The sequence below is a fragment of the Rhodofomes roseus genome (genome assembly GCF_022264815.1).
Source record: "Rhodofomes roseus strain CIRM-BRFM 1785 chromosome Unknown C8Q71scaffold_42, whole genome shotgun sequence".
NCBI classification, from domain to species: Eukaryota; Fungi; Basidiomycota; class Agaricomycetes; order Polyporales; family Fomitopsidaceae; genus Rhodofomes; species Rhodofomes roseus.
This window is the reverse complement of record NW_025952998.1, coordinates 144944-162505: the sequence shown is the minus strand read 5'-3', so window position 1 is coordinate 162505 and position 17562 is coordinate 144944. Positions and strand designations below refer to the sequence as shown.

General features: G+C 54.3%; 8 protein-coding genes across 8 annotated transcripts; 4 read left to right on the top strand and 4 right to left on the bottom strand.

The window, feature by feature from the left end:
* Positions 1 to 404: 404 nt before the first annotated feature.
* Positions 405 to 1574, top strand: C8Q71DRAFT_863515 (P-loop containing nucleoside triphosphate hydrolase protein; the record flags this gene model as incomplete). Its single annotated transcript, XM_047928178.1, has 4 exons — positions 405 to 532; positions 585 to 618; positions 666 to 859; positions 914 to 1574. 4 exons carry the CDS (start codon positions 405 to 407, stop codon positions 1572 to 1574), a joined length of 1017 nt encoding a protein of 338 aa, XP_047772694.1.
* A 543-nt stretch (positions 1575 to 2117) lies between these two features.
* C8Q71DRAFT_447212 (P-loop containing nucleoside triphosphate hydrolase protein) lies at positions 2118 to 3720 on the bottom strand. The gene is made up of 4 exons (XM_047918601.1): positions 3556 to 3720; positions 3467 to 3500; positions 3216 to 3406; positions 2118 to 3160 (listed from the first exon to the last, which is right to left on the bottom strand). The coding sequence occupies exons 1-4, from the start codon at positions 3588 to 3590 to the stop codon at positions 2506 to 2508; spliced, it is 915 nt and encodes a 304-aa protein (XP_047772693.1). The 5' UTR covers positions 3591 to 3720; the 3' UTR covers positions 2118 to 2505.
* Positions 3721 to 4346: 626 nt separating this feature from the next.
* On the bottom strand, positions 4347 to 5500 carry C8Q71DRAFT_912024 (P-loop containing nucleoside triphosphate hydrolase protein; the record flags this gene model as incomplete). The annotated part of the gene is made up of 4 exons (XM_047929166.1): positions 5417 to 5500; positions 5313 to 5346; positions 5063 to 5253; positions 4347 to 5007 (listed from the first exon to the last, which is right to left on the bottom strand). The coding sequence occupies exons 1-4, from the start codon at positions 5452 to 5454 to the stop codon at positions 4347 to 4349; spliced, it is 924 nt and encodes a 307-aa protein (XP_047772692.1). The 5' UTR covers positions 5455 to 5500.
* Positions 5501 to 6163: 663 nt separating this feature from the next.
* Positions 6164 to 7677, top strand: C8Q71DRAFT_791558 (P-loop containing nucleoside triphosphate hydrolase protein). Its single transcript, XM_047925370.1, has 4 exons — positions 6164 to 6539; positions 6588 to 6621; positions 6670 to 6863; positions 6921 to 7677. The coding sequence occupies exons 1-4, from the start codon at positions 6493 to 6495 to the stop codon at positions 7576 to 7578; spliced, it is 933 nt and encodes a 310-aa protein (XP_047772691.1). The 5' UTR covers positions 6164 to 6492; the 3' UTR covers positions 7579 to 7677.
* Positions 7678 to 8599: 922 nt separating this feature from the next.
* Positions 8600 to 10566, bottom strand: C8Q71DRAFT_799834 (uncharacterized protein; the record flags this gene model as incomplete). Its single annotated transcript, XM_047925918.1, has 9 exons — positions 8600 to 8875; positions 8931 to 9255; positions 9311 to 9374; positions 9432 to 9490; positions 9544 to 9847; positions 9900 to 9976; positions 10026 to 10069; positions 10390 to 10460; positions 10539 to 10566. The coding sequence occupies 9 exons, from the start codon at positions 10564 to 10566 to the stop codon at positions 8600 to 8602; spliced, it is 1248 nt and encodes a 415-aa protein (XP_047772690.1).
* Positions 10567 to 11680: 1114 nt separating this feature from the next.
* C8Q71DRAFT_863510 (P-loop containing nucleoside triphosphate hydrolase protein) lies at positions 11681 to 13301 on the top strand (the record flags this gene model as incomplete). Its single annotated transcript, XM_047928177.1, has 5 exons — positions 11681 to 11709; positions 11764 to 11797; positions 11851 to 12041; positions 12104 to 12830; positions 12915 to 13301. The coding sequence occupies 5 exons, from the start codon at positions 11681 to 11683 to the stop codon at positions 13299 to 13301; spliced, it is 1368 nt and encodes a 455-aa protein (XP_047772689.1).
* A 1205-nt stretch (positions 13302 to 14506) lies between these two features.
* Positions 14507 to 15161, bottom strand: C8Q71DRAFT_680163 (P-loop containing nucleoside triphosphate hydrolase protein; the record flags this gene model as incomplete). The annotated part of the gene is made up of 3 exons (XM_047919742.1): positions 14507 to 14828; positions 14886 to 15079; positions 15126 to 15161. Coding segments are annotated over 3 exons (552 nt in total), but the record flags the coding sequence as incomplete, so codon positions are not given.
* Positions 15162 to 15686: 525 nt separating this feature from the next.
* Positions 15687 to 17287, top strand: C8Q71DRAFT_791547 (uncharacterized protein). Its single transcript, XM_047925369.1, has 6 exons — positions 15687 to 16199; positions 16254 to 16287; positions 16351 to 16538; positions 16595 to 17031; positions 17081 to 17148; positions 17206 to 17287. Exons 1-4 carry the CDS (start codon positions 15931 to 15933, stop codon positions 16950 to 16952), a joined length of 849 nt encoding a protein of 282 aa, XP_047772687.1. The 5' UTR covers positions 15687 to 15930; the 3' UTR covers positions 16953 to 17031; positions 17081 to 17148; positions 17206 to 17287.
* Positions 17288 to 17562: the final 275 nt, after the last annotated feature.

Below are 17562 nucleotides of genomic sequence, written 5' to 3'. Positions count from 1 at the left end.
AGAGTGCCGTGCGATATCCCAAGACCATGAGGACAAGGCCCACGGCACTTCCAAACGGGTCCGGAGATTGCTGAAGCTTGAAATTTAGCCTCGTGGATTCTGCGCGTTTGCTGCGCCTATGAACCCGTATGCACATATTGAATGCCTATGACATGAGGCACGCCGTGCGGGCACCGCACGGAAAGATTTCCTCCTCTATCAGTACACAAGACGACCACAATGAGACGCATCACCCACGCTGATGCAGCGTCGAAATCGACTGTGTCCTGCCAATGCAAGCCTCGCTTCACATGACTGCAAATTCCGCCGCACTCAGTGGCGCCGGCATCTGGCGCATAGTAAAGAGTTGTCATGCATACGAGATGCAATCTTCCACCTGTCGCACGTCTTCAAGCCACATCCAAATGTCTGCTACCCAGGTTCCAACGCAACAACCGAAGTTGCGATTCCTGCAATCCACACTGCAGAACTTCCGACTAGTCATCAATCATGTTGTATGGCTAGCGAAAGGCTCACCCGTATCGATAATCCTGTGAGGACATTGATGTTCGTCCCGTTGAGGCACCACACTGAACTTGTTACAGCGTCATGGGCCCGACCGGGACAGGCAAGTCCACGGTTCGTACCATTTACCCGGGAAGTGTCGATTTCTCAACGGAATCTAGTTCATCAACTCGGTGAGCGGCTCCAAGATGCGGATAGGAACAGGTCTTCAGTCAGAAACCGCCGCGGTCGAGAGAACGGAGCCTTTCCAGGTCGGCTCACAGCGCGTCGTCCTCGTTGATACGCCTGGCTTTGACGACACCATGAAATCCGACAGAGACGTACTCACTGTCATCAATGACTACCTTGCACGATTGTACGCACACCTCGTTTGTGATAGCTGTCTGCAATGAATGACGAGTTGTAACAGGCACTGGGAGCACATCAAGATACAGGGCATCATCTACCTCCATCGAATCACGGACAATAGAATGGGCGGCACGGCGCTACGAAATTTCAAGATGTTTCAAGCCATGTGTGGGCACGACGCGATGCGAAACGCGATCATCGTCCTCAACATGTGGGATCAAGTAGGGAAGGAGGTTCGCGAGGCACGCATGGCGGAGCTACGCGACAGCGACATCTTCTTCAAGCCTGCTGTGGAAGCAGGTGCACGTGTGCTGCCTCACGATAGCACACCATCGTCTGCCGTCGCCATATTGACATGTCTCCTGGAACGGAAGCCGGTATCTCTTCAGATACAGGTCGAGACGGTGGACGATCATATGGCAATCGCCCAAACAGCAGCAGGCATGGCGCTTTTGGGCCATTTGGGGACGATGGAGAACAAGCATGTTCAGGAACTGATTCGCCTGCGCAAAGAGCTGGAGAGTTCGGAGGATGAGAAGGAGAGGAAAGAACTGCAGGAGATACGGATGTCATTGGAACAGGCAGGGAGGAAAATGGCAGACGAACAAGTACGATTGCAAGGTATGAAGGGACCGGTCAGGCGACAGACCGACGAACCAGCACCGCCGCGATGGAGACTGCGTGGGATAGCACGTATGGATCGAAGGGGGACAGTGCCATGACTTATTGACGCGGCCTCCGACTCCATGCATTCGTATGATTCAGAGTCGGCAGTGATATGCAGGCCTATAGCAAGTTGTATTGTCACAGTGATCAGGTCTACACAATGGCTAAGTCCAACCGATAAAGCACGTACCAGCGCGACTGTCATGATAATCTCCAGAATCCAGATGGGCCATGCGTGTGGATCTGGAGGAGGCGGAGGAGGAGGCGGATAGCCTCGCACGCGCGTCTCGACTCCTTGACGGCGACAGCGCAGGACAGCGCTTACTTGCCGTCGCAGATGTATGTTCATTAGGGTCGTTCAGGAGGAGGGCGGGATCCATCTATGTAGTCAGAGAGTACGCTTGGAATACAATGTTTGGGCAGCTACGTCCCGCGAGCTATAGACTCGCGATGGCTGTGACACGGTGTCCTTATAGGTATGTCACAAAGTAAGTTACAGTAAGTAAGTACTGTATGCCTAGTCACGGTTGTGATTGCTGTCACACTCACACGTCGTGACTCATCCGACCAACTGGACTGTCAATATTTCAATGGTCATAGTCTACTACGACCTTGGAACTTTGGAAGTGATGTACTTGCCTTGACTGCGAAGCTCACGAGTATGTTGCCTTGAGAGCTTTGCTTATATGGGATCTTTTCAGAACACCAGATCTTGATGCTGCAAGGAAACCTATAGCTATCGAAGCATTCAAGAGCGGTGTAACCATCGTGGCCAGCCTCAGGCTGCTCCCTTGTAACTTACCGACAAGTCTTCATGCCATCGGTAGACGTTGTCCTTCAATCCGAAGCAGATTGAAGAGCTACTATGTGCCTATAGACGTGACTGGTGAGTCGTGTAGTACCATACAGAAGCTGATGCTATTACAATAGAATGCATAACGAAGACGTGCCAAACGGACGACCCTGCTACTGGCAGTGGTAATCGCACTAAGACTCTATAATACGGTACACCTTCCAGCAGAGCAATACCCGGAACTCAACGCGATAACCTGCTCGTAGGAAGCGTAACACGCCGTTACCGCCCTGAAGCTTTTCTTCGTCTCTCCTTATTCTCCGGAGCTCGTCCTTCGTCTTCTTCAATTCCTCCCGCAGTCTCACGATCTCTACCCTCTCCGCATCCCTCATCTCGTCTCTGAGCTGCTGCAACTCTCGCTGGTGTCTCTCTTCTTGTTCTCTCAGTAGCGTAGACAGATCGCGGCCTGCCGCGGTTTCTGGTACCCCCTTCTCTTCATCCACGAGCTCGTGTTGCATCTGAAGCTTGCGCGCGGACTGCGCGTCGATGAGTGATGCCACTATCGATCGGGCAGATTCCGCGTTGTTTTGGTGGCGGAGCATCCGGGCGCCATGCTCGATCGCTGGCTGGAAAAATATTGGCTTGGTCGCTAGCTCCTGCTCCCGTGCTTGCCCCACCGCCTCCGTTACTTCGTCCCACATAGTTGTGACGATGTACACGTTCTTCATCGCATCCGGGCCGCAAATCTTTCTGAACAGCCTGAAGTTCTCTCGCGCGATTCCCCCGACACGACGGTCGGAGATGCGGTGCATGTAGATGACACCGGATAGCAGCACGTCTTGTTCGTATCTGAGTACGTACTGCAATTGAGCCCAAAGACCCGCGTAGGCTGCCAATGACTCACGTTCTCTTCAGGAACTTGCCTATGTCCTCAAGGACGTCCGCCTGCGACCTTGTAGTATCATCGAAGCCCGGTGTGTCGATGAGCACGAGCTTCATGTCGCCCACTATATATGATGCGACATCGATATCCGCTGTGCACGATCGAAGGCCGGTTCCTACTTTCAGGCTCGACCCGCATACATGGTTGATGAACTACGGGTCAGGTCAGGTCTCTCATGTCGTCGACACCAGCCAAACGATGAATCTGCTTACTGTAGACTTTCCAGCACCCGTAGGACCAGTTACTCTGAGGCCAGAAGTTCGTAAGTGTGTCTAGTCTCTATGGTAGGAAGTGTACTTACGCGATCAATTTCAGATTCCGGTTGACGAGCGCCATTGTGTCCTTGAATATCTGTCGCAAAGGGTAGCTGCGCCGACTTTACAACGATGGAAAGATGGCACGATGGCACGTCTAGGTCCGCATCACATATTTGAGGTTGACATGATATTGCAGCGACTCTACGTCACACCTGTAACACGCATTGGGGGCGAGGCGGGAACGTGCACAGTGTCTCATTCCACGGGGAGAACGTAGGTTGCTACGTTTGATGATCCGCATTGCAGAGGTGCTTGAGGTACGCCTGTGAAGTTCAATCAGTTAGACGGCCCGTTGCAGAAAGGGCACGTCGGATCCCGCTCGAAGGCCTGGAGCTGTTGACAAACAAGCCTCGCGAGTTCCGACCCTGGGCGAGGTTGCTTCATACTTGTTTATAGTGGAACCATATCCTCGGTGGCATGAACCCTGGCATGAATCGGCATGCATGTCTCATACTGCGTCCACGCATGTGTGTGCGAAGTGCGTACGTGACCAACTAGCGCTTCAACCTTGAGTCCTTGACTAATCCGAGTCTCGCTAGTGACTGCGACGTCCGATGATGTCCAGGCACTTCCCGTTCCTTGGACTGTCCACGCTTCAGTCCTCGATTTGGCGTCAGTTCATCCGGGTTCGTCATGTTCCAGCTCTGCCGCTACGTATATATCATTACTGAGATACTACTATATGACGACCAGCGTCGAGCCTTTGGAATGTGGACATGATTCGCTGCTAGTCAAAGTAGAACGTCAAGGTACCAAACAGCCTCGGGAAGTTGCCTCACTCCGACTTCAACATACCGTATACCTTCCAGCAAAGCAGTACCCGATACCCGCCAGCTACGCGAAATCCTACTCGTAGGAAGCGACGGATGCTGCTCTCTCCCTGCAGTTTCTTCAATTCCCTTTGGATCCGCTGTAGCTCGTCATTGATCCTCTTTAGCTCCTGTCTGAGCTGCGGAGTCTCCGTGCGATGTGCCTCCGCCATCTCGTCTCTAAGCGCCTGCATCTCTCTCTGATGTCTCGTCTCCTGTTCCTTGAGTAACTCGGATAAGTCTGAGCCCGCTTCAGTCTCCGGCACCTGCTTCCTCTCGTCCACAAGCTCGTACTGCATCTGAAGTCTCCGCGCGGCATGCTCAATGAGCGCAAGGGCGATCGAACGGGCTGAGTCTGCGTTGTTGTGACACCGGACCATCCTCGCGCCCCGTTCCACGGCCGACTGGTAAAAGATAGGCTTCGTCACCAGCTCCTCCTCTCGAGCGCGCCCTACTGCCTCGGCCACTTCATTCCACATCGTAGTTACGATGAAGACGTTTCGTAGCGCGTCCGGCCCACAAATCTTGGTGAAGAGCCTGAAGTTTTCTCGAGCAATACCCCCGACGCGACGATCAGAAATTCGGTGCATGTAGATGACTCCGGAGACTTTCACCCCGTCTTCGTATCTGTGCGTCCAAGCTGTAACTCGATACAAGGCATTCACGCTGGGTAGCTACTCACGTCTTCTTCAGGAACTGGCCGATGTCTTCCAAAACGTCCGCCTGAGACTTTGTTGTATCGTCGAAACCGGGAGTGTCGATGAGCACGACCTTTGTATCGCCCATCATGCGATATGCCACGTCGATATCCTTGGTGCATGACCGTAGGCCTCTTCCTACTTCTAAGTTTGAGCCGCAGACATTGTTGATGAACTATAGTAACAGGACGCGGAGGTCAGCTTCCTCGTTGATCATGCAATAGAACTGCTCACCGTCGACTTCCCCGCCCCAGTAGGACCGGTGACGCTAGGTATCGAAGGTGCATCAGTAGCCTGGGGACGAGGACGTCTGGACCCATAAGACGGAAAGGACTCACGCGATCAGCTTCAGCTTCTCACAATTGTGGTACGCCATCTATCCCGCAGCGTCTCGGGGTCCTAGAAACTGGTATGGAAGTCCGCGCTGGGTCCGTCGTTTCATATGTCCGTCGTTTCATATAATGACCGCTCATTGATACCAGGTATACATTGCACTGTTGCCTCGCAGGAATATATTTGCGTCATGAAACACTATCGTATGGATCGTCGCTGTACATGATCCGCGATGCGGAATCATTGCACGAGGCGCTTGTGTCTCGTCCGGCGTGGTTTCTGGGAGCCCTCCGAGCAATCGTCGCGGCCTGATGAATATGAAAGTCAAGCTCCGTATCTCCTACGCGTTTCTGCGACAGACTCCATGCGAGCTATGGAAGTAAACGAGGCCATCGCCTGCACGTAATCGACAGGTGCTGACGGTGCGGTAGTTCATCCTGGCATACACCTTTCCGATTAGCCCAAGCTGAGACGCTGACGTCTTCTTCGCGCCTGTCTGCAGATGCACCATTCCATCACTGCATTGCTCAGTCCGCTCTCCGGAATCTACAATAAAACACGGTCGTGGGGACGGTTTGTACGGTTTGAAAGAAGGTGCCTTGATCACAATGTTTTTGGTAACACTACTCACGCCATTGCGTGTCATTTAGGGCGTACGTTTGGCAGTCTGCTAAGATCCACAGCCTCATGTTCTTACCCACACGCAGCGGCAGCTGCGGCCCACGCCATGAACCTCGCTCTAGCCGCATTGCTGATCTGAGTGCTGGCCAGAACTGCTCATCAAACTCGCGGTATCACCCATTTCAACGTAACAGAAGCAAGCCATTCAACCTTGCGCTGCAACGGAGGCAGCTCTGCTTCTCACGTACTGCGCGGCGTTGCCCGTAGTCTCGATCGCACTACAGACCCGCTTACGATGATCTATTACATGTCATGAACCCTTAGGGTACCTAGGGTACCGAAGTGTCAGTGAAAGGCCGTGGCCCATCTTCACGAACCCCGCGTACCCGGAACAATCCACACTGCGCGCGACCACTCACTGGACCGCAGCGTCCGACCTCTCTTGCGACGGCGAAGATTCATGGCGGCCCTTCTTCGCAGGCGCACTGGCCTGACGGCATATATCTTGTAAGTCCAAGACCTTGCTCGTGTACGAGTCATTCACGAATACGTCAGAGTCATGGGGTCGACGGGTACGGGAAAGTCCACAGTTGGTACAATTCTGTGCTACAGTCTGCCTTATCTGAGCGAATGTTAGTTCATCAACCTAGCGAGCGGTTCAGACTTGCGAGTCGGGACAGGGCTCCACTCCCAAACGGCTACCGTCGAGCTATCGAGATCGTTCAAACACAAGTCTCAGCGGATCATCATGGTGGACACGCCTGGGTTTGATGACACGGTCAAATCCGACGCAGACGTGCTTACGACGATTGCGACCTATCTGGAACGATTGTGAGTTAGCCTACCTACGTTACAGAGTCACAGGTCACCGCCGACCCGCACTACTAGGTACCGCAAAGGTATTCGAATACGCGGTATCATTTACCTGCATCGCATCACGGACAACCGCATGGGTGGGACTGCACTGAGGAACCTCCGAATGTTTGAAGCCATCTGCGGAGAGCCCGCAATGGCGAGCACAGTCGTCGTTCTGAATATGTGGGATCAGGTTCAGCCAGGCGTCGCTGAAGCGCGCGAGACAGAGTTGCGAAAGAGTGACATCTTCTTCAAGCCTACGGTGAACGCGGGCGCACAGATGAAGCCTCACTGGGGCAACCAGGACTCCGCCGCTGCTATACTGGACTACCTCGTGGCCCGGCGGCCCGTGGTTCTGAAGATCCAGCACGAGATGGCCGACGAACACAAAGCGATCCACACGACATCCGCTGGGTTGGTACTCTTGGGGGACTTGGCGGCGAAGGAACTCAAGCATGCCGAAGAATTGCGGCGCATTCGCGAAGAGAGGGCGGAGGCGCGGTCACGCAAGGATGCGGACGAAGAAGGGGGTTTGGAGGATAGTGAGAAGAGCGTTGAAGCTTTGCGGCGCAAGCTCGCGGAAGAGCAGCAAAGGTTGCTTGAGGCGACGAACCAAGCTTCCGATAACCACGGGGGTTTCCATAGGAAGTTGATCATGTTCCTACGACGTCGACTGCAGCTTGGCCATTGACATAGCTTCGCACAGTGGGTATAATTTAGATACTGGTCATGGCATTATGCTGCGTTGTATGTATGATTTGAGCAATGCACAGGATCGCTTGTAGCTCTAGATCTGCTCAACTACTATCATACTTTTGAGTGCGGCGCCACAACCTGCCAGCAGTCGTACGTGAACTATGGCCGCCATATACTTACTTATGTCCTGCAACAAGGCAACATGCTCGTCATACCTAGTCTTTGGACGCATCAATGTCGTCGAAGACCTAAATGTCATGTACGAAGGGAAAGCAGCACTACTCACGACTACACAGGCAGCCGATACATACCACTACTGCACCAGTGCACGCGCGAGCAGCTGCGTCACTAGTCACTGCGGACAAACCCCTTTGTTTGGCGTCGGATAAGTCTCAGATCATCGTTAGAATGAGTATATCATCTCGAAATCCGAGCATGAATTATTATCGGTGACCGAACATTGAAAGGCACGGCTCCTCATTGGCTGCCTTTCAATGTTCGGTCCAGGAAAATAGATAATACTCGGATTTCGAGATGATATAAACGTTCTGACAATGTTCTGACGATGTAAGCGCTCCGTGCAACCTGCTTTGTCCGCAGTGAGTAGCGATTCAAAAATTCAAAGCCTAGCTCTCTACCATAGGTTACTAGAGTAGCGACGCTAGTATTACAGCCCTAATGGCTGACAGCAATTACATTAAGACGCGCAGACTACGAAAGCGGGGCAAATCGACGCGGACTCTTATAAGGTAGCGGTGAAGCGAAATACGAATATGTGAGAATTGCGGAAGACGGAGGGGACGGAGAGACAACACAGAAGTGAGGAAGCTTGGGGGAGGAGAAAGCCAAACAGCACATCCAGATGAATATTCATGCCACATCATTATCGTCGTTGTCATCATCGGCACCAGCACCCAAAGCGAAAGGCTCAGTACAGTCAGTTGGAGTCGGCGGCGGTATCGAGGCCGAGGTTTAGTAGGAGACACGGAGCCCGCGCAGGACGAGCGTGGCCGCGATCATGAGTCGTTCTTCGGCCAGCTGCCCTCCGCCTTGAGCTTCGCGATGAGGTCGTGGATCTCGACCTCCGTGAGCTGGGGGTGCTTGGGCTTCCAGCCCGTCAGGCGCTTCAGCTTGTCCGCGTTGAATGCGATGACGTGCTTCTTCAGGTTGTAGATGTCCGTGTAGGCGGTGAAGTGCGTGTTCGGCACAGGCGGGTTGGACTCCGTGATCATTGTCGTCCATGCAGAGACGTGCGCCTCGTTGATGTCCTCTACCACGTCCTCCAGCTTGAACTGCACAGCGTTGTCAGACGACCAGCCCATTGACTGATGAGAGCGTGAGCCCCACCTTCGCCACCGTGTTCACCAAGAAATTGAAGAACTCGAACGACGTTCCGAACGCCTTCGCGACGCGCGTTGCAACCTCGACCATCGGCAGCTGTCCATCGTCCTCCACGTTGAAGAGCGGCGCGACAATCTTGCGATCCGGCGGAACCATCTCCTCGACCTCCGCTACCTTGCTCTTGTCGTTGTGGAACGGGATCTCCTCGCCCGCGAGCTCATCCGCCTTCGCGCGCCCGCCTACGCTGGCCATCCATTCTGCACACGCCCATAGGGCTGCCGCAGCGTCATCGGCGTGTATTGTGTGCATCGGGTGCTTGCCCGGGGACCACCTATACGGACGATGAGCTCAGAACGTGCGTAACAAGCGCGAGCATAGTGACGCACAGGCCCTTGACAGGCTGTTTCAGATAGCCGTACACCGCCGCCATAGAAATCGACGACATGACCGCTGAAGAGAAGAGTGTCCGTTGAGTATGTGCGCGAAGTGGATCGGCCAGCAACTCACGTCCGTAGTCAATATAGGGTCCATAGACCAATGCTTTCCTCAGTATGACGAGGTTCAGCCTGCGGAAATCGAACATGAGCCGACATCTCCACTCGTCAAATGCCCAACTTACCCCTCGATCGCTCCCAGCGTCCGCATCGTTTCGTGCCACCACGTCCCTACCACGCCGTCCGGTTTGGGGTCGTCCTTCTCGCTGTGCGTGCCCTTTTCCTTGCACTCGTAGAACGGATGCATGATGCGCACATACGCCGCCACGCCGCGCTTCGCAGCCTCGAGCCCGACGTGCCGTGCCATCCGGAGCGTGTTGTTGATTTGAATGGCTTCTGGGCGGTCCCATTGCACTTCACCTGTCAGGTCAAACACGTACGAGTACGGCTCCTGACCTTCTGGAGGATCGAAAGATGCAGTGACAGCGGCTAAAAGGCGACGAGTTAGGAAGGGTTGCAAAAGATGGCAACGTGCGCTTACAGGCCACGGTCAAGTTCGCCTGTCGATACGTCACATTGAATTTCGTCAACACCTCCTTGAACTCCGCGCCGAGGTATCTAGAGATCTGTTGAGTGCAAGAGGGCAACTGTAATGGGCTCAACGTACGTGGTGGGCGGTGATACCGAGTACTTGTCGACTATCAGGAGATTCTGTTAAAGCAATGTCAGTAAGTTGTGCATGGCCCGTCAACGCAGATGGGAAGCACGGCTCCCGACCACAGCTGAGACTTCCAGAGATGCATATGCAAACGACTACCACAAAAGATGGTCTGTAGAAGGCGAAAGGGGCTGTCCGGGTACAGTGTCACCAGGGAGGGACAGGCGCATGTCCATTCGGGTTCCCACATTCACAACGCGTATGTCGCATGGCTGCAGAGCCGCAAATCCTCATCTCGATCACTTCAGCCACGGACAGAAACGTGCCCAGTGCGAGCGGTCGTGGAAGACAGACAAAGCTCAAGTAGACGCACCTCCACAAGAGACTCCCCTTCGGACGGTACCAGGTAGGCAGCCAGTGCACGAGCGCAAGTGTTCACACCGCCTTTGTACAGCGATCGATACCACAGAGCCCCACAATCTCGTCAGTCAATGGTGTGCAACAACTCGAGGAGCCACGCACCAAAGATGATCGCGTTACGCTTAGCCATCGAGGACGCTGGGACTGACGATCGGGCGGTGTTGCGGGTGGTATAGAATGAACGAGAGCGGAAAGGCGTCGGGAGCAGTAGGTGCGGGACCAGAAGCGTTCAGCAGCGTCTGAGGATGGGTATGACGGCGTGGGGATGGACACAGATGACTGCAATGGACGCAGCGAGGACGGGGGGATTTGATTTGGGACTGATGATATCTCAGCAACAGCGAGCGATGAGGCGGCGTACTATGCCCCAAAAGGCAACTTTCGTCGGGGATCCTGGTAGAGTGTGCGCGTGAGCAAGCTGGCACGAGACGGTGAACGAGTGGGAGGGGGAACGAGAGCCGTGGGCGAGATGAGAGTCGTGTTTGAGCCCGTCGCCGCCGCCGTCTCCGACTTTCAGCCCGACAGCGCCTCCCATAGACGCCCATCCCCTGCCAGGCCTGTTCTAATTCATCCTCCTCTTCGACGGAACTGGCATGCGACTTGCGACTCTTACAGCTGTCGAGGTATCTAGTCTGCTCAGGGCATCTGACATCGACAACCAACGTAACTGACATCGAGAAGGTGTCCACAACGGCGAACGCCTACATACCTATGATCAAAGGCGCATAAATGGTGCGTGGTCTCCGTGTGGATCATGACCGACTCTGACGACTCTTCCTGACGCATGCATGGCCGTATATTGTAATTGCTCAAACTCGACTGTCATCGTGTTCGTCAACGCAGGGCCCACTGAAATGTGTTCGTGTCCTACGATCGGTGTCGGGTGCACGAAACGCGTCCACAGCATGTCGACGTAGCGCCCGACGTCAAAAAACACCTTTGCTATTGGAAAGATGGATCTGTTCTCTGCCTGCGTGAAGGAATGATGATGTTCCTCGTTGGCCGGCAAGGCATGCCAATGCGGCGTCCGTGAGGTAGAAGACATGAAGCAGCGAACATACAGCCTTCTTTCTGGATTACTCACGGGCGCACTTCGGAGACAGACGCCACCGAAGGCTTGCCATCGAGTTATGCACGCTGTTTGAGCCACTGGCACGGTGACGGATTATTGTAGCTATAATATTCCACGGACGAGCGATGACAGTTCTGCGATCCTCTGCGACTGGGTTGCGAGCCACTCTGACATGGCTGAACACGAACCAAAGCTTATAGCGTATGTTACGCCACGATCACAGCGTATGCATCGCTGACGGTACGCACCTCCTAGGCTCATGGGTTGTACGGGAAGCGGAAAGACCACAGTAAGACTCGCACGCCCAGATGAATATTATGATGTGCTGAAGTCCGAAAATAGTTCATCAACTGTGTTGCGAACGCCGGGCTGGAAGTAGGCTACGGGCTTCAGTCATGCACAAGCAACATACAGACTGCGTCGATACGGCTCGAACACACGAACATCACGTTGATTGACACCCCGGGCTTCGACGACACTGAGATGCCCCAGGCGGAGATATTGCGATTAATTGCTACTTTTCTGCGGGAAACGTAAGCCATCCCATCCAGTCCGTGCCTTGAATCAGGTTTTGTCTTGACCGGTAGCATTACAGATATTCCCGCGGCAAGAAACTCACTGGCGTCATCTTTCTGCACCCCATTTCCCATAATCGAATGTCCGGCATCAGCCTACAGACCTTCCACTTGTTTCGCAAGCTTTGCGGCGAGAACGCCATGGAGAATGTCACAATCGCCACTACCATGTGGGAGACCGTTGATCTGCCAACGGGCGAGGACAGGTTAGGACAGCTTCAGGGGGAATACTTCAAACCAGCCTGCGATCGTGGTGCCCGCATCGCGCGGCACAACAACACGCCCGAATCTGCGGTCAGCATTTTGTCGGCTCTGTTGCGACTACCTAGCAGTGCGCTGCGTATCCAGGAGGAGTTGCACGAGGGCAAGACGATCCCGCACACGGACGCAGGCTACGAACTCGACCGACAATTGCAGGAGCGGTGTACGCAGCAGAGGTGTGGAGTAAACAAATTGGAAAAAGAGCTCGCAGAGTCAGCCCAGTCGCAGGAGACCAGCGCCCGGGTGGATGGGTCATCACGGGGAGGCCCAGAGGAGGGAGACGAGGCTACCGGGAGGCATCGCCAGGAGGACGTAGAACGTTTGCGGGACGACCTCCGGACGCTCCGTCAGAAGCTACAGAAGACTGAAGCCGAGAGAGACAAGCTTCAACGGGACCTGAGTCAGCGTCTCAGCTCTCATCTTCAGAATATCTTGAAACACATGAACATCAATGTGCAGTCATCGGAGAGTTTACTTCGAGAAGTCGTGAGTCTGGTCGTGTTGTGTATTGTGTGTTGTTGCTCAACAACCTCACTAGCCTCACTGGCAGCCGGATGGTCCACCGACTAGCTCGCCCGATTTCCTTCCACCCAGTTCACCTCCTTCAGTCCGCTCACCGACTCCCCCGCGATCACCTACCCCTTCGATCTTACCTACCCCTCCGCACTCACCTACCCCTCCGGTCTCATCTACCCCTCCGCACTCACCTACCCCTCCGCACTCACCTACCCCTCCGCACTCACCTACCCCTCCGCGCTCACCTACTCCTCCGCGCTCACCTACTCCTCCGCGCTCATCTACTCCGCCACGCTCACCCGCATCCACACGCGCACCGACACCTGTCAGTTCACCTACGCCTACAGGCTCGCCTACATCATCGCGCCCGCCAACACCCCCGCGCCGTTCGCCTCGTCCCGCTCCAGTACCGGCCCCCCATCCACCTCCGCCTCCGCCTAGTCGTCCACACTCGCCTTCCCCCTCTCCCCCGCGTACATTTATCGACCACAGCGCTCCACAACTGGTGCCAACCAAGCCAGAACCACAATGTGAACCTGACCTACAACTGCATCCTAAATCTGTCCCACAACCGCTTCCCAAATCTGTCCCACAACCGCTTCCTAAATCTGTCCCACAACGGCCTTGCAAATCTGTCCGGTCTCCAAGCGGCTGCTGTTCATGTTGCATCATATGTTGACATTGTACGATTTCTGTTTCCTGCCCTTCGTGTACTGGTCGGCGCCTTGTACTTCCCTGGCCGTGGACCTCGTTCGTATACATATCACTGGACGTGTTGACACCTTTCCGAAAGATTCATTGGCGCATCTCAGCAGGTCGGATTCGTGTCGGCAGGGCAGGAGTTTGGGTGTGACAATGGATCCCGTGGATTGCACGCATCACGTATATAACGCAGCATAGTGTCAGTAGTTACATTAAGCATGCGGACCTCAAGTGGAATCACGGTGCGTAGCCGTATCAATGGCCCAGCTGCAACTGACGTCGTAGGGACGTGGACAACTTCTGATAGAAATGCCCCTGGTTATCGAAAGTTTGGTTCGTCGCCTCGAGCAACCTCTGCTGCTCTTCTGCGAGCTTGTGCCGCTTGAAAGCTTCAACCGTCTGCTCAATATCCCCCAAATCTCTCGTCCACCCTGCGTAAATCATCAATGGTCGTGCGGAACGTATCAACAAATTTCGTCGTAGGACGCGTAGGAGTCGTGAAACATTCGAGGTACTCAAGAGGACCAGCCTCCATGCGGGGCAGATCGTGTTAGGAGGTCATGCGGTCGTGTCATGTCTGTCTTGAATGTTAGTATGTTATATCTGTTGATATGTCATTCCGCCACTCACCGTAACAGGGTCGTTCTGAAGAATTTCTTGATAGGTTTGGTTAGGCCACGCATATGGGGCCGGCGGCCTTGGTGAGCCGGGGTGAGGCTGGATGGGCTCTTGTCAGCCAGTCTCCGAGAGTCCTTTTCATCCATCGGACATCTCGTAGGATCATCCTTCTCATCCACGTCCATGTCCGAGGACGTCGCGCTCAGAAATACTCTGAACGCGGGCGCTTCCTGCCCGCAACGGTCCACCGGCGTAACTAAGGTTCGTGTTGAAGATTTCGTGTCATATTTTGGCTGCTGAGATTTGTCTGGATCGGCAGTGCGCGGTGGCTGTGGTATGCGCGTAACGAGGTGTCGTATTATGTCGCGCGCGGAACTGGCGATCCTGTCATGGTGGAAGATGACAGCGCCGGCGTCTACAATAGGTTTGAAATATGCCTTGCGGGTGCACAGGACGTCCTTCCGCGTTTCTCGCACGTTGTGACAGACGTCCTCCCACATGTTGAGCACGATGGCGATGTTGGTCAGCGCCTCCTGGGCGCACAGCTCCTGGAAGGCAACGAGACTCTCCAGCGCTATGTGTCCCATGCGATTGTCAGAGATCCTGTGGAGATAAATTGTGCCATGGACGGTGGTGCCTCTCTTCCGCCTGTCGGTAACACGAATTGTCAGAAGCCGTCTTCTGAAGCTCTGCGGACTCACTGACATCTTGGTCAGGTACGCATTTACTAGCCGGACAACCTCCTCAGTGGACTTCGTAGTCATGTCCAATCCCGGTGTGTCAATCAGGATGACACGTTTTGAGTCGATCTTGACTGGTCTTGACAGCTGGATGGTGCGTGTTTGGGATGAGAGGGACGAGCTGACAGCCAAATGCGAGCCGGTCGCAGTATTGACAAACTGGAATGGTTGAGCGACATTCGTGGCTGTACTAGAAACGACTTACTGAGGACTTCCCGGTCCCTGTGCGTCCCATGACACTGGCAGGCACTTCGATGTCACTAGGAGGAATGGCTGGAACACCGATGATACAACTCACAGGACATACACGTAGTCGCCCTTGCGGAATCTTGACTTCACGGCGGCGAGAATGCCGGCCAGACGTGGAAGAATTCGGACCATGATCCGGTACACAGGAGATGCAGTACTGCAATGGTGATACGCGTTGGTGAGGTGGTATGCTGTCGGTTGTCGATAGCCCCACACCAGGGTCCTACGCCCTAGGCTTTTGAGTTCTCGTCGAGTCTTTAAGTCTAAGTCAAACACTAAAGCATGTCGGGCTTCGAGTGTCCGTCTGAAGCCGTCTCGTGTACATTCAATGAGGGTGCATGCCCTTCAGCAGCGTGCCTATAACTCAGCCATGATTTGCCAATCCAAGTTTAGTATGTCGAAGCGGAACCATCCTTGCAGCGACATAGCGTCTTCAAAGGCGCCGACCTGAAATCTCGCACAGCATATGACGCTGCACTGCCAGAGAAAGGACTGAATGCCGATGCATTCGTAGCTTCCCTGTTACATGTAACTTAGAATGTCTGCCAGCATACCAGCGCGCCGACAACATATGCCCTACGAGGCTCGCAGTTACTGGATGCGGCATCCGTAGTATGCGAGGATCTTCGACATGAGGCCGCGCCACGCTTCCTACATCCACACAATTACCGCCCAACACGTTTTATGAAGGCCAGAACAAGGGGGCGAACGGACATATCGCTCTCGCCCGCAGGCGTTACCTCCTCGTACTCCAAGTCGGCATGACGAGCCCAACAGTCGAAGAACTAAGTCACACAGACGCCATGGACACCGAACGCGATGAACCCACTCCCGTGGTCGATGAGCGAAGGGCGCTAGGCAATGGAGGCAAGCCTTCGGCGCGACAATCGAGTCACCTCGTGGACGAAGCTAGCCAAGGTCCAGACGCTGATGGAAGTTATCCTGGAGGCAACGGGATTGTGTCTTCGGTTTACCCTTCGGAGTCTCTGTTACATATAGGAGAGCTTAGAGAAGGGAAGGAACACATACTGTGGGTCGCGACTAGCGTATACAGTGAGTTCCGTGTCCTGATAACGACCTATAGGGTGATCGGCAAGACAGGAAGCGGCAAGACGACGGTGAGCCGGCGACGATGTATTGAGTGACAGAATCCGCGTTGACATGCAGAGTCCACATTGTAGTTCATTAATCTCGCGGCGAATGCGAATCTCCCGGTCGGAGAAGAACACGTGCAGGAACAATGTACCACGGCGATACAGTCAGCTGAGTTCAATGATGCCACGCCGGTGATGTTATACGATGTCCCCGATGTGGTTGAGATCCCGGGTGTAAGGACACAAGTCGCCCCGCTTGACACAGACAAGCAACCGTACGTACTTACCTTCCAAGCACGGCGAGTAGGCCGATACTGATCAGCTCGAATAGTGCATGGGCTGCCGTCGTATACGTCATAGACAGCACGGACAGGCGCGCCGAACTGTTCAAGGAAGAGAACTATCAGATCCTTGACGAGCTCGATAAGCGGTGCAAATTGCGCAGACTATTGTTTCTGGTGTCCAGATGGCCGTCGCAAGAGGACCAAGGGCGCTTGACAGAGGCATTGGGGAGGCGGAGCGAATATGAGCGATTTATCGAGAAGTACCTCGAAAGGGGAGCAATTGTGCGCGAATTCAATCGGGAAATGGGCAGTGAAGGAGCGCGGGCTGCCGTACAGGACCTTCTGAAGACAAGATTGGCAGAAACAGGTACGGACTGCCCGAATTCCTTGTGTGTTCGACCGTAGCACTGAATCTCGAGCGATGCGCAGGGATTTGCCGTCGCTGCAATTGCGTTCGCAGACTGCGACAGAGGTTGCCACAGTACTGTATCATATGTTGAAGGCGGACTGGCGTATAGAACAATGCCACTTACCCTCCGAAAGGCATACACCCGGTGTTCGGGCGGGCCTCTGGACAGCATCAGATAGTGGAATGTCAACTGTAGTAGCACACCGTAGAATGCGGACCAAAGGTTCTAGTGCTTGAAGAGGCTCACAGGTCTTGGCTCAGATGAACAACGATGCGACGAGATCAGCGTACGCCCATTGCTCCATTTATGATGATGATGGTCGGAGGAAGGCCGCGCCGGCACCGCGGGCAAACCAGGTTGTTCGAACTCCGAAAACCCCTACGAACATCGGTCCCGCCTGGGAACCTTTACGGACTCCGAATATTGTCAGAACATGCTGCGAACATGATGCGTTTCAGCCGATTTCAGCATCTTCGGAGGCCGAACATGCGTGTTTTCTAACGGAACTTCAGGGATCGAGCACGGGTCGTTAGGCTGTACACAGCAAGACGACGGCCTCAGTTCTCGTGCTCGTAGCAAGCAAGACTAATATATTCAATGCATAC